The sequence below is a fragment of the Pieris brassicae genome, chromosome 7 (genome assembly GCF_905147105.1).
Source record: "Pieris brassicae chromosome 7, ilPieBrab1.1, whole genome shotgun sequence".
Taxonomy (NCBI): Eukaryota; Metazoa; Arthropoda; class Insecta; order Lepidoptera; family Pieridae; genus Pieris; species Pieris brassicae.
This window is the reverse complement of record NC_059671.1, coordinates 8,847,807-8,863,816: the sequence shown is the minus strand read 5'-3', so window position 1 is coordinate 8,863,816 and position 16,010 is coordinate 8,847,807. Positions and strand designations below refer to the sequence as shown.

The 16,010-nt window shown below is 34.4% G+C and overlaps 3 protein-coding genes across 4 annotated transcripts; 2 read left to right on the top strand and 1 right to left on the bottom strand.

The window, feature by feature from the left end:
- The first annotated feature begins 180 nt into the window (after positions 1-180).
- Positions 181-9,287, top strand: LOC123711589 (E3 ubiquitin-protein ligase ZNF598). Its single transcript, XM_045664198.1, has 11 exons — positions 181-305; positions 382-569; positions 771-1,019; positions 1,118-1,203; positions 1,473-1,711; positions 2,850-2,970; positions 3,470-3,615; positions 4,622-4,738; positions 5,173-5,363; positions 5,669-6,427; positions 7,284-9,287. Exons 2-11 carry the CDS (start codon positions 399-401, stop codon positions 7,542-7,544), a joined length of 2,340 nt encoding a protein of 779 aa, XP_045520154.1. The 5' UTR covers positions 181-305; positions 382-398; the 3' UTR covers positions 7,545-9,287.
- Positions 9,284-13,399, bottom strand: LOC123711590 (signal recognition particle subunit SRP68). The gene is made up of 6 exons (XM_045664199.1): positions 13,167-13,399; positions 12,720-12,841; positions 12,174-12,401; positions 10,939-11,127; positions 10,674-10,804; positions 9,284-10,329 (listed from the first exon to the last, which is right to left on the bottom strand). The coding sequence occupies exons 1-6, from the start codon at positions 13,261-13,263 to the stop codon at positions 9,315-9,317; spliced, it is 1,782 nt and encodes a 593-aa protein (XP_045520155.1). The 5' UTR covers positions 13,264-13,399; the 3' UTR covers positions 9,284-9,314.
- A 1,530-nt stretch (positions 13,400-14,929) lies between these two features.
- On the top strand, positions 14,930-15,985 carry LOC123711852 (60S ribosomal protein L29). 2 transcript variants are annotated; one of them, XM_045664690.1, is made up of 4 exons: positions 14,930-15,006; positions 15,133-15,187; positions 15,267-15,331; positions 15,833-15,985. In XM_045664690.1, exons 2-4 carry the CDS (start codon positions 15,151-15,153, stop codon positions 15,950-15,952), a joined length of 222 nt encoding a protein of 73 aa, XP_045520646.1. In that variant the 5' UTR covers positions 14,930-15,006; positions 15,133-15,150; the 3' UTR covers positions 15,953-15,985. The 2 variants fall into 2 exon arrangements, with proteins under 2 accessions (XP_045520646.1, XP_045520645.1); XM_045664689.1 differs by lacking the exon at positions 14,930-15,006 and having other exon boundaries at positions 15,028-15,187.
- The last annotated feature ends 25 nt before the right edge of the window (positions 15,986-16,010 follow it).

Here is a 16,010-nt window from a genome sequence, read left to right as displayed (position 1 = left end):
TGGTGATTTTACATTTTGAAAGATGGAGCTATCTAGAATTTTAGATTAATGTTATTGATTTTTTGGACAAGAAATAGAACTACGATATCACTGACATATGATCAAAACGTAGTCACTATTTTTCTGTAATTTGACAATTGTCATTTTAGTCTTGACTCTTGATTTTTCGTCAATCGTCAATCCTAGCGAGTTCCGAATTCTGAAATTTTCGTCAAAAAAATTATTTTCATTTATCATTAACATTTGCAGAATTTCAGGGCTTATATTGCCGATAAATTTCATTTTGAAATTTAACTTCTTCTGTGGTAGGTAAACTTTTACCCAAACGAAATCAACCTTTAAACTATTTTCATGAAAATCTTACATATTTTTAAATTTTAGATATTTTCGTGAGAGCCATGGCCGATTCACAAGCAAATGATAATACTACTTGTGTAGTATGTTTTAAAACTGTCGTATATTTCTCTATTGGGGAGTGTGATCATCCCGTATGCTTCGAGTGTTCAACCCGTATGAGAGTGCTGTGTTTGCAAAATGAATGCCCTATCTGTCGTCAAGATCTTGCGAAGGTTAGTGGAATTTGTTAAAACCATCAGAAACTAAAGCCTTAGTTAAAGCTTGCTTTCTTAACATTCTTATAAAAGAATATCTTAATATAAGAAAGAAACTGCACTGATAGAATATTCCAGTGTCTAGTTTTACTCAATACCGATCTGTACCAAACTCAATTCCTTCTTCCCTGTTTTAAAACAATATTATTCTATTTTCAGGTCATTTTTACAGACACCATCAAGCTCTTTAAAGAAGTCTGCAATAAGGTGTTTATAGATAAACTCTTTGAAAGACAGTTTAAAATAGGCTTTTGTAGTGAAGAGATAAAGAAGGCTTATGAAGAATTACTGGAGAATAATTGTAAGCTCTGTGACAATGTGCACTTTCGCACATTCAATATGCTGAGTGATCATATGCGAAAGGTGCATGAAAGATATTTCTGTGACCTCTGCGTAAAACATTTGAGGGTAAGTTTGCATGTTCTAATTTAAGTAATTTAACTTGCATGACACTATTATATTATTTCTGTTATACTTATTACTTGTTTAAATTTGATATTTTACAGATTTTTACTAGTGAAAGAAAGTGCTACACTCGTCAGGAGTTAGCCCACCACAGACGGAAAGGAGATGTTGATGACACCTCTCATAGGTAAAAATATATTCTTTTATAGTTGACATGTGTAAATTTAATTGAACATAGTCTGTTTGGGTTAGTGTTCTATTTTATAATTGTAATGATTACTGTTATGAACACTTTCCAAATACTTGCTTAGGAATTGTGTTAAATTAGAGTTTCACATTTGTTATAAGGTAATTTTTCTCTCTGCTTACCAGCAAGTGATTTTACCAAGAACTGAAACAATAGAGGCATGGAGGCTATCAATGTTTTAATATTAATGTAACTAAATTATATTATAGAGGCCACCCACTCTGTGAATTCTGTGAGGAGCGGTTTATGGATGCAGATGAATTATATCGTCATTTGCGTAAAGAACATCTCTATTGTCATCTCTGTGATGTTGATGGACGTAATCTATACTATGCTTCACATGCAGCTCTGGCACATCACTTTAGGACTGAACATTTTCTATGTGAGGAGGGTGATTGTGCTGGACAACATCTTACCGCTGTGTTTAGGAGTGAAATTGATCTCAAGGGTGAGTGAAGGCCATAGAAAATATCTTGGTACTGGAAAGCAGATCAGAGAGGCCAATTAAAAAAAACTATTTTGTCTTTTACTCTGGGATTAACTGAAAAGGCTAAATCAATAATTAATAATTATTATGAGTGAAACATCGGACTTGTTAATTTAAAAATTTTAAGAGAATATTTCTTACTAGTAATGGTAAAGGTTTCTTACTAGTTACGCCATACAACTTAAAAGTTTAACTGATCTCTCTTATTCCTTTGTCAAACACATCCAAATTTTAAACCGGTGTTGAGTAAATGTGTGATATTATGATGTAATATCTTGTTGATGTTTATTAGTCTATTACTTACCGCTTACAATTATTGTAATGTAATGAATTATAGTCCATTCTGTTATAAAATATATCAATTTTTTTTTAATATAAAACTAGGCAATCGGGCAGGAGGCGAACCTGATGTTAATTGATACCGCTGCCCATGGACACTCACATTGCCACAAGGCTCACAAGTGTGTTACTGGTCTTTCAAGAATTGGTACGCTCTTTTCTTGAAGGACCCTAAGTCGAATTGGTTCGGAAATACTTCAGTGGGCAGCTGGTTCCATATAGTAGTGCGCAGCAAAAAATGCCATGAAAAACGCTCAGTTGTGGAACGACGGACAACAACAGGTGCAGGTATCAGCAAGTGAGAAATTCCGTAGAAGATGCAAAGACCCCACATCTCTACGCAACGCCAATAGGATTAAGCCGCACGGAAAGCAATTGGTGGTTGACGATTCGAATAGCTCTTCGTTGAAAATTAATGAAATGCAGATTTATTACATAAATTTTAAGCACCTTATGTTAAGCAACTATTTAAGAAAGATCAAAGGACTGTATGTCCAATTTAACAATCCTAGAATTGTATTGCTAAGTAATATTGTTAAACATTAATAATTTCAATTTTACTAAAGTAGTGTCATTCATACTTAGTATGTACAGCTTGTGCATGATTTATCCTCATCAAAGAAATTTTATTTTTGTCTTCGATTATTAAAATAAATAAAAGAGGGTCGGTGCGGCTTCTTGTATTTAGAAGTCTGTGAACTTAGTATAAATTGTGCCACTAATACTGTTTTATGTGAAGAATAAAGAGTTTTTTTCGTAGCTCACAAGGCAACAGTTCATGGACGCGGAATGAATCGTGGTGCGGCTCGACAGGCTCGTACTCTTGAGCTGCAATTCAATATCACGCCCCATCCTACCGCAGTAGTACAACGAGTTACTAGGTAATGCTTTTTTTCAAGTTTATCGGATAATAACAGACAACCATCTCCGTAGATTGGTTACACATAAATTTTAGGTGAAATCAGCACTATGATTTGTTAGATATTCCATTTAATTTCGTGTTATTTTTGAAAAACTGTATTTCTTTGTTTTATTTTTGTAACTAACAATAGTAAGTAACAACATTGTTGTTACTTACTATTAAGTTCAGTTCTTCTTGTCTAACGGTTACTAAAGAAAGGACACGGATAAGGAACGCAGTTAACCTTACGGCCGGGGTTTGATTTTTGACGAAATAATTCAGGTTCTTTTTAATATTTGTTAATCAGATGTGTAGCAAACCTTAATAAATGTGATCTTTGAGATCCTTTGAGTGTTTTGCGATAAAAAAATACAGATGTTTAATATTAAAATAGGACTCACTATGATAAAATATAGCAGATTTGTATATTGCATATTTTTCCATTCGACCATCACGAAATATGATAATGAATATTACAGAGAGCGTATAGAACGTTCACCGTCCCCGCCTCCAGCGGCTCCAGCACCTAGAATTGACCCAGCCAGCGACGAACAGTTTCCACGATTGTCTGCTGCTGCGCCAGCCCCGCCTAACCTATTAGGTGCTCCTTCGAGGCTCTATAAAGGTAAAATCTATGAATATTATAAGTATGTATTTATCTGTTCAAAGAGCTAGGTTATTATTATTTAAATTTCGAATGCGGATATTGTTGGTAAATATTTCAACCACCAAAGAGTTTGATAACAAAGATTGTATGAAAATGTTGCTGGCTGTCAAGAAAAATCTACGCGCGGACCATATTAATAAAAAAACTTCCTGCGCGCGAAATGCTTCATTCTTCTGTTGTTGTTTTCTTATAAATGATATCTGGCTCAAGTTGTGATTAAAAAAAAGTTCTCATAATGTCGATAAAGAGAGTTTTTTGTTGTTGGAGTTTGGAATTTTTTATTTATATTTACAATCGCTTGCAATGATTTTAATTACAAAACAAATTTTACATGCGTACAAATGGACAGATGGTAAATAATAGACATTATTTTTCAAATACAATTATATAAATATAAACTGCATTTTATGTCTGGTTATAGCCGGTCGAAGTGAGCAGTGTTGGCCTAGTGGCTTCAGCGTGCGATTCTCATCCCTGAGGTCGTAGGTTTGATCCCAGGCTGTGCACCAATGGATTTTCTTTCTATGTGCGCATTTAACATTGGCTCGAACGGTAAAGGAAAACATCGTGAGGAAACCGGCTTGTCTTAGACCCAAAAAGTCGACGGCGTGCGTCAGGCACAGAAGCCTACTTGCCTATTCGATTAAAAAATGATCATGAAACAGATACAGAAATCTCAGGCCCAGACCTAAGAAAAAAGGTTGTAGCGCCATTGATTTATTTTATAGCCGGTTGAATATTTAATATTATTATAAGGGTTAGAAGGAACTAAAGGTTAACTTCACGCTGGTAAAGCGTAAAAGAAGAACGGAAATGCTTTGTAGCATTGGAATACTATAAAGAATAATGTTTTTCAACGACTTTAGTATGTGTTCAGTTGACGTTCGATTTTCAAAGTCTAGGCTTGCGTTAAGTTTCTGACTTAAGGGAGTCATACTTAGCACTGAGAATACATTTTTATTAGGTGCGGATGGGCTGGCTCGGACGGAGCGAAATTTCCCAGCATTGGACGGATCTGGAACATCACGTGCGCCCGTATCTAAAAGTAACGGGCCGGTAGCCGCTACTGTACTCAGAAATTGTAAGATATTTTTGTTCCTAATTGATAATAGCTAGGTTTGGATAATTCAAAGTTAACATATCTTATGTATATAGATAATTAATCTGAAGCATGTTACAAAGATATAATCGATATTAAAGGTTTTTGACAGTTCCAATACAATATTTTTAATACATATACGTTTCATAAACCATAAACTTCTTTCCCTATTTCAATTTCTTTATAAAAATACCTTTGGGTTCTCGCCCTTGAAAAAATAACAAATTAATTTGTTTGATCATAAATACTAATTGTAATAGTGTTATTAAATGATATATTAAAGGAACTAATCATAACTATTGAACTGATTCTTATACTAGCAGCACATGTTCGCTGAGTGTATTTTATATTTCCCGTTTCCACGCAGTCGCAGTCCACACCTAGTATAGATTTTCATATCGAGGAACTTTATACAGCAAAGCAACCGTCAGTGTCCATACAAGTGCATAGTCAACCGGCAAGCGCTAGCAACTTCAGGTTGACTCAGACTTCAGGTAATCGTATTACAATACCAAAGAAGCCGCTCTGTGATGAAGACTTTCCTTCACTCTCCGTCCCTAGGGATGATCATCCAAGTATTGGTGCTGGAACCGTCCAACCTGCTAAGGTATATTTTATATATTTATTCTAATTATAATATATTACAGATTCGAGATTGGAAAATTAAAGATTATTTACTGAATTTTTTTTTAAATATTTACGATAGAAGTATTCGTAAACGTCGATACAATAATTTTAGTTCCTAGGTAAATCTAAATTTTCTTTACTATACAAGTTTTCATTGTCACTATTATATTACGTAAACTGTTCCGTTCTACGTGTTATTCGATTATCGATATCCCAAAAACGCATTATATTAAATTAATCCTTAACTACACCGCGGTAATTTCTGTGTTCTTATTTTTATTTTAGGTTACTCTTATAAATAGTGAGGAAATGCAGTCCATGAAGGCCACAAAACCAAGTAGACAACCGAAGAAACAGTCTTTAAATACCGAAGCGTTTCCAGCTCTACCATCATCTTCGGCACCCACTTCTCCTCCACAATGGATCACCGTATCCAAATCGAAAGAAAAACCTAAACGTGTTCCAGAACCAGTGAAAACTTTCAATCCTGTAGCTGATTTCCCTACCCTCAACGCGAAGTCTAAAAAGAAAACTCCCACCCAACCCGTTCCGACACAAAATGACAAAAAGAAGAAGAAAAAGAAGGAAATAGAACCAGTCAACGGTGTACCAGACGAATTTATAATTGCCAGTGTTAATAATAATAACAATAGCGGTGAAGGTGATAAAAAAATTAAGACAACAGTCGAACCGGATAGAAAAGTGATAGTTGATAAAAAAGAAAAAGCGACAGATTCTCGAAGCGGAGACTTCGCACTAAAGGCGCAGGAGTTTCCCTCGTTAAATCCAAAAGAACCAAGTGTTAATAAAAGTGTTAAAGTGAATGTGCCGATAAGTAAAGTGGTTAGTAAAGTGAATGGAGTGCCCCCAGGATTCAAGAAGCGTCAGGCGTGTGATATGACGTTTACGAATTCGTCTGGTCAAACATTTCCGGCGCCGGTGCACAAGTACATACCGCCTTTGGATTTTGAGAACAGAAACAGGGCTCTGGTCAAGAATTTCGCCGCTGCACTTGGTACAGCTGCGGCGGTGGAGGATTTTAAGGTAATTGCATTTTCATTCAGGGAGATATGAAACGAATAAGATTTATATTATTTGTGTGTCATGTTCTTTATGTGAAGGATTTTTAGTGTTTATAACGTTTGTTTGAAGTTTGACATATTAATTTATTTATTTTATTTCTAAGTTAGGGAGCATTCAAGTATTACGTAACGAATTTTGGGAGGGGGGGTCCTTTTGTAAAACGTTACAATGCGGGGCGGGGATTGAATTACGCGTTATTGTTAGTATTATTTTCTGCTTTCCAGTACTTTACACCACATAATGGTAAGTTTTAGGTTTTAAGAGTCACTGTAGTTGATCACGAAGCGTTTTACTATTGGAAACAGAAACGTTACAGCGCGTTTCATGTGGGGGGGGGGGGGTCAAGAATCTCCAAAAATTGCGTGACGTGATACTTGAACGCTCCCTTACCTTACAGTTACAAATATCCATATTATAAAAGAAAACACTTGAACAATATATAAATACAATCCACATTGTTAAACAAAATATACGAAACAGAAAACATAAGTCAAAACTGAACTTTACCTTACCTTACCTTTGGTAATGTGAAAATGTCTTCATTTATTGTTGTTAGCTAGTTCGTTAATTATTAGTTAGTTAATTCGTGTTCGTACGAGGCACATGGAACAAGAGTTCTTGTCGCATACAGGGGAGGGATTCAAATTTAATTTTTCAATTCATTCATTTGCCAAAATAGTAAAGCCTGCTGACTTCCCCAACATTCCAATGAATCTAAATTAATATTTTTGTTATTATAAAAATCCTCTATACTGTAACGTTTTATTTATAATATTAATTCGTAGGTAAAATTGCTACTATAAGTTTTCTTTTTTAGGTTGCATCAAGAGCGTTCCGCGATAGCATTACAAGTGCCGAAGAGTTCTATGAGCATTGTAAAATAGCTTTGGGGAACAAATTGGAGGATTTGCTCCCAGAATTAGTTGCCCTATTGCCAGATATTGGTAAGCAGCAAGAAATAATCGTGGGAAAAAGTATTCCGTCTCTTGACGTTTGCTCGACTTGTGGTCAAGTTATCGCACGGGCTGATTCTATTGCTCACGATACAGCGCATTGGCCGCCATTGGCCCCTCGTTAAATTAATTATAGTCACTGACCCAATTGAAATTTTTGACTGATTTTTTTCGAACGAAAACCCGGTTGTTTAATGTGGTGACAAGTAGTTAAAAATTTATATGCAGACGCTATAATAGATCACAACAGCACTGACACTTGACCATGACAATTTGCATAATTTTCACATAACATTTGTTACCCGAATTTAATAATTTTAACATACAAATATTGCGTATTTCAATATATATTAAAAATACGTATAGTTTCAAATAACTTGGATTAACAGCGACGTGAAGAAAATCATTGTTACGTACCACCAATAATTAATTTTCATAATTAAGCATTTTTCTTTTCAATATTACCATATATTACCGATAAAAAATGTTATTTCTTTATTTTTTTCTAAGTATATGTATTTGTCTCACGTAATCCTATAAGTCGGATATGTGGCTAATAGAAAGAAACCGATGCGCCTTCGTTGACTCCCTTCTTAATCAATATGAATACAGCTTTTGCCTTGTGAACATCTTAAAAATCCTATGAGAGCTTGATAATACTTTTAAATCTGCTTGTACACGATATTTTATGAAAGTGTTTATTTTGTTAGTTATTAAGAAGGTAGAACAAATATTTTGAAAATCTTAAGTATAGGCATGTAAAGCCATAAGAAAGTGAAAGACAAAATAATTTATTCATATAGGTAGCACAAGGTACACTTATGGACGTCAAAAAATAAAAACATAATAAATGCTTCTAATTTTACATTTACTGCCAGTACTCAAATTATGGGCGTAGAATGGCAGAGAAGAACTAGCAATAAACTCTCCACTCTTTTTAATCTCGAAGTTTTTTGTTTAACACAATGTTTGTAAGGTACACCATGTTCCACATGACTTCTCACACACACATTTTCATGGGAACAACAAGAACGGCTTATATATAATGTACAGTCTTTTTTTAAGTTTTGTATGATTCAAATAGATTTAAAAGTAGTATTTTAGAGGGGACCCATCGAGAGGAGTGTTGACCTTGTAGCTTCAGCGTGCGACACTTATCCCTGAGGCATCAATGAACTGTCATTTTATGTGCGCATTTAACTTTCATTCAAACGGTGAAGGAACCTACACTGGCTGATTACCTACTTGCCCATTACACAGATACCTTCATCAAAAACCTTTTTACTACAGTATCAGTGTAGTAGTGCATCGATGCGTTCAAGTGAATGGTGCACAGCCAGACCGTAATTTGGGTTGCGTTGCATCACAGGTCGAAATTTTTATTGCTACTGGACAGTAGGAATATTCTTAAATTTTCTAAATAAAAATAAATTTATTTGATGTGTAAAATCACCCAAATTCAAATTGTGTAACATTGGTCAGATGCTTTGATAATTTTCAATTAAAAATTTTAAAGAAATAGTAAAATTGTATTTGTATAGATATTTGTAAGTGCTTGTAGGGTCAGTGGCTTGTGTTCAAATTCGGATATTTATTGGAAGATTTAGGCTTGCTTACGCTAAAATCTTTCCATTTCTAACATTAAGATAGTTTTGAATTTTTTATTTTTGTTATTGTACCATATTTGTCGCATATAACTCTATAAGTAGAAATGTATATAAGGATCGCAGTTATAAGATGAATGTGATCACTACAAATGTAGAATATTGTTTAAATTAACTATTTTTATAACTTTGGAACTTAATTTCGTTTTAGTTGTATCGGTATCATGAAAATGATTGACAAGTTTAATAAAACAAGCAAGCATATACATTTGTTTTAATATATTATGACACTCACTGACCGCCCTTACCCCATCCCAGAAAACCTTTGACCAAGCCAGTGATACCAGCCCCTTGTTTTTTATTAGCGACTCCGGTTTTATCGTCCAAATTGGGGAACTCTATGAAATTACACGCGAGGTCAAAGAAGAGCGGTTTACATGGAACGGCTTCCATCGGAGGAGGCAGTTTGTATATGTTTGGATTTTTTGTGAGAACTTGCGTGTCCTCTCGATAATCATCCAAACGATCGACTAATGGCTTCTTGTCTTTGTAGGCCTTTCCTACGTACTTGTCCTCATCTTCCTCGTCTTCTAGGACTGAATCCGCATGAACTTCGAACTTGCAGCTCTCAATATCCTTCTCCAGAACGCGCAGCTTTTCCAATATTTGCTTCTCTTGATGCTTGTTCTTGATCGAGTCTGCGGTGTAGCTGCTGCACCTCTCCAACATAGCGAGAGCTTCCCTGAAACGCCTGAGTCCAGTCAAAACTTGAGCTATATAATAACAGCGGAAGGCCTTATAGGCTTTGACTTGAGTCTCGATCTCCTGTTGGTACGTGCTATCGTTTTCGAAGCCTGGTAATTGCTGGAGTTCAGTGTAGTTCTGTAGGATGATTTCGTAGAGCCTTGTCAAATCCTGAGGACGGACTTTCTTTCCATCAATTGGAGTGTTAGTTTTTCTGGCTTCTTCAGCTTGTTGGATCATGAGGTTGTTCCTCTCGATAGTGCGAGCGAGGCGGAGATACATCAAGTAGGAGAGAAGATAGTTGATGCTGGACATTTGGGTTTCGGAAGCGGTTTTTAGTTTCGGATCGTTCTTGATTTCGTCTTTAATGGCCGAAATAGCGTCTTTGCAATCCATTAGGATGTTCTCAAGGATATCGATCTTGGCTTGAGCCGTGGTGGCGTTGGCGATGGATTTGTCCATGTCTTGGAGAGCTATCAGAAAGAGACGAACTTTCTCGGGACGAACGGTGACTCGTCGTCCGCGCCATTCTACTTCATGCATTACGCCAGAGCGTGACTCTCTGAAATATAGACAGGTAGTTAATGAAACAAAATTGAATGATCTATGAATAGGCTTGGTCAAGCCATTTTAGAAGAGTCGAGATTAGTTCCAAATTACCATGAGACTGACTACTATGAAGATGGGTAATGTACTAAAGTCACAAGTTTGTGTGAGTAGAATAGGAGAATCTCAGTATTAGGCATTATCACACCAAATTGACTGATAACTTTAGTTGCAAAACTTTATTTTTATTACTCAAACATCTTTCACCAACCAATAGTAGTAAGTAACTAAAGAACTGTAGGAGTTTTATAAAATTTAGCTGTAAACAATGATCTCAGTACAACATGGTAATATACATACTTGGCTTGAGCCATAAGCGAGTCCAGGTTCTCAATAAGTCCTTGTCCACGCATTGCTACCAAATCCCCGGCTGCTGATTCATCTCCAATGTTATATGCACAATAACGGAGACTTGGGTTTAATTCTTCTACCTATGATTATAATTCAATTATATTATTATATATGCTCCTCAAATTTAATATTAAAAAAACAATAAACATTTCAAACTAGTTAGTACTTTACATTTGTCATATTATCCAAATTCCTAAATAATTTATAATTATACCTTTTGCTTATAAATAATTCTTTCATCCTCTGGTAGAGCAGCACAAAGGTTCTCAAGAACTATCTGAGCTCGTTTAAGGCTCTCAGCAGCTGGTCTCCACTGTTGCAGCTCTACAAGCAATGCTCCGCTTAACCACGCTGCATAGGCGCCAGCCTCCAATTGCGTACGAGCATCACATACACCACTTTCCTAAAACAGACAAGTAGTTGAAACTTGCTTGGTATGTACCAACGTTTTTCAGACCATATATTAATAACATGTTTAAGTAAGAACTATCAATCAATTCTGTTCACATATATAACTAGCATAATAATTATGTGATACATGGATAACACTGAAAATGTTTAGAACTGGCCAGTAAGAAACATTGCTAATGAAAACTTTTTTTTAATTTCGATTTTAGAACTCTTTGGTAACCTAATGTAGTATATATTATATTGCAATCATATCATTATATTCAAATCATTTCAATGATGATCCGCGTCGAGGGACATCCTTTAACACCGACTACTGAAGATAACATCAGTGCTGTGCGATGCATGATAGAGGAAGATAAGAGAGTGTCCTATCAGCAGATACGTGGAGTTTCCTTTCGAGGATCGGCCAACTAAAAAAAAGGTAAAAAAAGGAAGTCAAGGAAGAAAGATGATTGTTTCATTCTTTGGTCGGAAAGGTCATTTCGCGACAGTTGTGCTAGAAGATGGAAGGACAGTTACTACAGACTGGTATGTCAATCGCTGTGTGCCTGTTGTTTTGGAAAAAAATCGACAGCAGCGCCCTCGAAGCAGGATCCTCCTTCAACACAACAATGCTTCAGCGCACTCCGCAAAACGGAGTGTTGAATATTTGACAATGGCAGGTATCGAGATAATGAGTCATCCGCCATACGGTCCTGACCTGGTGCCCTGCGACTTTCATTTATTCCCAAGAACTAAACATAATATTCGAGGTATTCGCTTTACGAGCCCTGAAGATGCGGTGAAAGCGTACGAAAATGCCATAGAAGGGACCCCAAGGAAGAATGGACCCACAGCATTTCTCAGTGGTTCCATCGAATCCGACGATATGTAGAGAGGAATGGAGATGAGATTGGCAACTTTCTACATTGAGCTGTTTCTATTTTCTAAAAATTTTCAGTGTTACCTAGGTATGTGATCAGATTCCTTCCCAAGGAACTTTGAGTTATAATGGTTACGCTTTAATTGTCTTAGTGATTCCAAAAAATAAGAACTTACCTCACAGAGCTGCAAAAGCAGATGAGCATGCGCGCATGCCTTCTTCAAGCGAGATATAAGGTGAAATTTCTTCCTTGGTTCTGTATTGGCTTCCTGTCTGAGTTGCATAGCATGGGCCCATGCCCTTTCAGCTTGTAATAAGGGCACACATAAGAGGCGATTTTCAGAATTAGATGATGTCAAATGAGTGGATGTGACATCACGTCTACGGTAATGACGTCTATCTCCCTAAGTAAAGTAAAGAATAAATAATCATAATTTTTTTTTACAATACTTGATTGATATAGTTTGAAGAGTATAGTTTTAAAGAGTGATGTGTAGAATAGCTATCATTTTAATAGATCAAATTGAACAACTTCTAAATAAAGGTTTATATAATAAATAGTTTTGCTCTGCAGTTTCAACTGCATTAATTTGGCTGAATGATGATATGTTACGTAGACTAAAGCCATTGTCTATCAAACAGAAAAATATTTTCTTAATTCAGAATAGTTCTTAAGATTGGCTGTAACATATTAAAGTATATAATGTAGAAGTAACAATTACCTGGGGTATTTTGAGAACTTTCCTCAAACGCCTTATTCTTCTAGAGCAAAACCCTCTGTATCTCTGAAAGTCTCCATGACGGAGACCATGTTGTTGTTGAGCATCTTTGATGATACGGAATACTGCAAATTATCTTTAAGGATTTTGTTTAACTAATATAAAATATTTGCATAAATTACTGAATTTATATTAAGCTTATTTCTAATTCAATGTTCAGTGTTAACAAGTAGTACACAACCCTACATCTATATAATGAATACCATAATAATATAACAAATATTATGAATCACATTAAGATTATACAGCTATCTCAGAACCGCTGAATAAAGGGAAGGAATAAAAATTAAACCATTTACAATTTTTGTTATAGAATAAATACAAATGCAAGAGCGAAATAATGATATATTTTTAGAAATGGTAGTTTAATTGTGAATAATAAAAGGATACTTTCTAAAGAAAGTGGATTGGTTATCTTCGGTTCTGACTTTTCAACATCTTCGGGTGTCATAGTTGCTGCATCTCCATCACCTTCTAAAACTACCATCTTAGAAAACGTATAAACGCAGCACTTCGTAATAAGAAACAGTTACACAAACGGTATCTGAACGCTTTTCATCTTCTCAGAAACTTTAAAAAGATCCTATCATGGGAGCGAAATCCTATATACTACAAAAAGTCTACACGTCGATATCAAATTCAATCATGACGTTGAAGGTGACATTTTAATGTTATACCACAGAAAACATAACTGATAGTTTACTTACCGGACAATTCCTCTGCATAATATAAATCATATATTTATTATTCTAGAGATTAAAGGCGTTATTTGTACGTTGGCATAGTTAGAAATCACCTATTTATGCCTTAAAGTAAAACAATTACAATTTTTAAAAGTAGTAGTTATTAAGAGGCCCGTATTCTAGAAAGTAAATAAATTATCAAACTTAAATCTAGTTTCAAGATCTATCACAAACCATTGACATTGACCGTTCAAGATGAGATACGTTTTAGAGTATGTAACTATATTGTATTCAAAAATATTGAGTCTCTTATGAGATGTCCTTGTTTATAGAGATGGATGGTACGAAGTAAAAAAATATAACTTTATGTATTCAGTACCGAAGTTGGTAAAGGGACAAATGTGGTTTAATATTGTATGTGAATTAATTGTTTAATATAACTAATATGTGACTCGAGGCTGTCTTCTAAAATGATTTACCATTTAATAACATGAAAATTAGCTAAAAATCTATAAAAAATATTAATAAGTAAGTACAACTATCTACGATGTGTAATGTATAGTTAAAATGTTGATTGGTAATGTTTTTATACAAACAAAATGTTTATATTTTTTTTTCGACAAATATTGTAGACATTATACATGGTCTTCTTTCAAAATAAAGAAAAAAACTGAATGTCTAATTTGTATCTATACCTGTCTTAAAAACCACTTAATGTTGTAAGACTTCGTGACAATGAATTAAGAAACAACTAAAACGTAGAAGACCCCAGTAAATCTACAAAGGTACCTGTCAAACAAAACAACACGATTGCAGATAGCGCACCTATACTTGTTGGAACTACGTCTAATGTAAAAGCTTCGCACAGCAATAATTATTAAGACAATAGTATGTTTCACTTGCCCTGTAGCTGAAGGCACTACATGCCACTACAGCCACCCGAGCCCATTATCCGCTGCACGTGTAATCTCAAAAACCACTAGAATCGGCAACTCTGTTTAAACGCACATGTTTTGTTAATCTTATGTAATATTTTAAGAAAATAATTTAAGTGAAATAAGTTATCTTTACAGTCTTGACTTCCGAGCGTTTCACTTCTCTCTCTCTCCGAGAGCTCTCTACAAAAAATATTATATTTATCTGTTCAAACGGTTAAACCGATTGATTAATTGATAATTACACGCAGACAAAGTCGTGGCCACTAGATAAAAGTATATTATTTCGTGCAACTGTAAAAGAAATTATAAACCATTTACCTACATGACTAATACTGATTCTATTTATAAAATGTTATGGTACCGACAGCCCTAGAAAATTTTAGAAATTTTATGTGTTTGTGTTAAACGTTTTTGTAGATATTTCCAGTATTTTTTAGTTACTTATATATTACTTTACTTTTTTTATTCTATTATTTTTACGTTACTATATTCAAGGGTATGTAGACAATTGACGTAGAAGTTAGGACAGTAGACTCCCAATTTTGCGAATAGTCTGAAATGTCAATGTCACTATTGTCACCACTCTTTTGAAATATTTACGTGAAATAGGTTAGTTGAGTTTACTAAGTTTATCTTAAAATATCTATGAAATCTAGTGTTTTTTTTTATTTCATTAACAAGATAGTGTTGTGTAAAGCGTTGAATTGAAAATTTATTGAAATATTTTCGTTTCAGTGTTGATATTTCATCGAAATGGCTAAGTCTAAGAACCACACAAACCATAACCAAAGTAAGTAAACATAAATGGCAATGCAAAATAAAGATATATAATTGCTACGATATCTCATTCTTCAATTGCTTCATTTCAGACCGCAAGGCCCATAGGAATGGTATTACCAAACCTACTAAGTTCAGGCACGAATCTACTCTCGGTGTAAGTTGTTTACATCATTTTTACATTACTACTAATCTAACCCATGGTAGATATATATATATATTCTCTAAATATTTCTCTATATTCTCTCATAGTGGATTGTGTTTGTACTATTGCAGTAAAAGTACCCTGACTTTATAAATCTCCAGATAGGATTGTTAAGAGTAACATATTTGACTATAAACAGCTAGATATTTTAAAAGAATAATAAATCCTAAAGAGATTTCTTATATTTTAGTAACATACTAAACAAAATAAATTATATTTTAGTGAAATGAAATAGTTAATTCTAGGGCTAATTGTAGGCTATGTTTGATTTGAATGCTAAAATTCCTGCATATACTTTGGGACCAAAACCTTTCAATAATTTGTAAACTTTAATTTTCAAAAGAATGAGTAAACAGCTAATAACATCTTTTTTCTGTCATTAAGGTTTTTAATTTCTCACTGCAAAATCAAGAAAAGTTTATTGTTACTTATTTTATTTTTGTGCTTTATTAGATGGATCCTAAATTCTTAAGAAATCAAAGGTTCTGCAAAAAGGGAAACTTGAAGCCAGCCAAACAAGTAGCACGTGCTGCTGAAAGAAAAGCTAAAAGAGAAGCCAAGTCAAAAAAATGAATTAGTTTTTAAGAAAATAAAATATAAAAATTGTTTTGATTTTTTTTGCATAATGAAT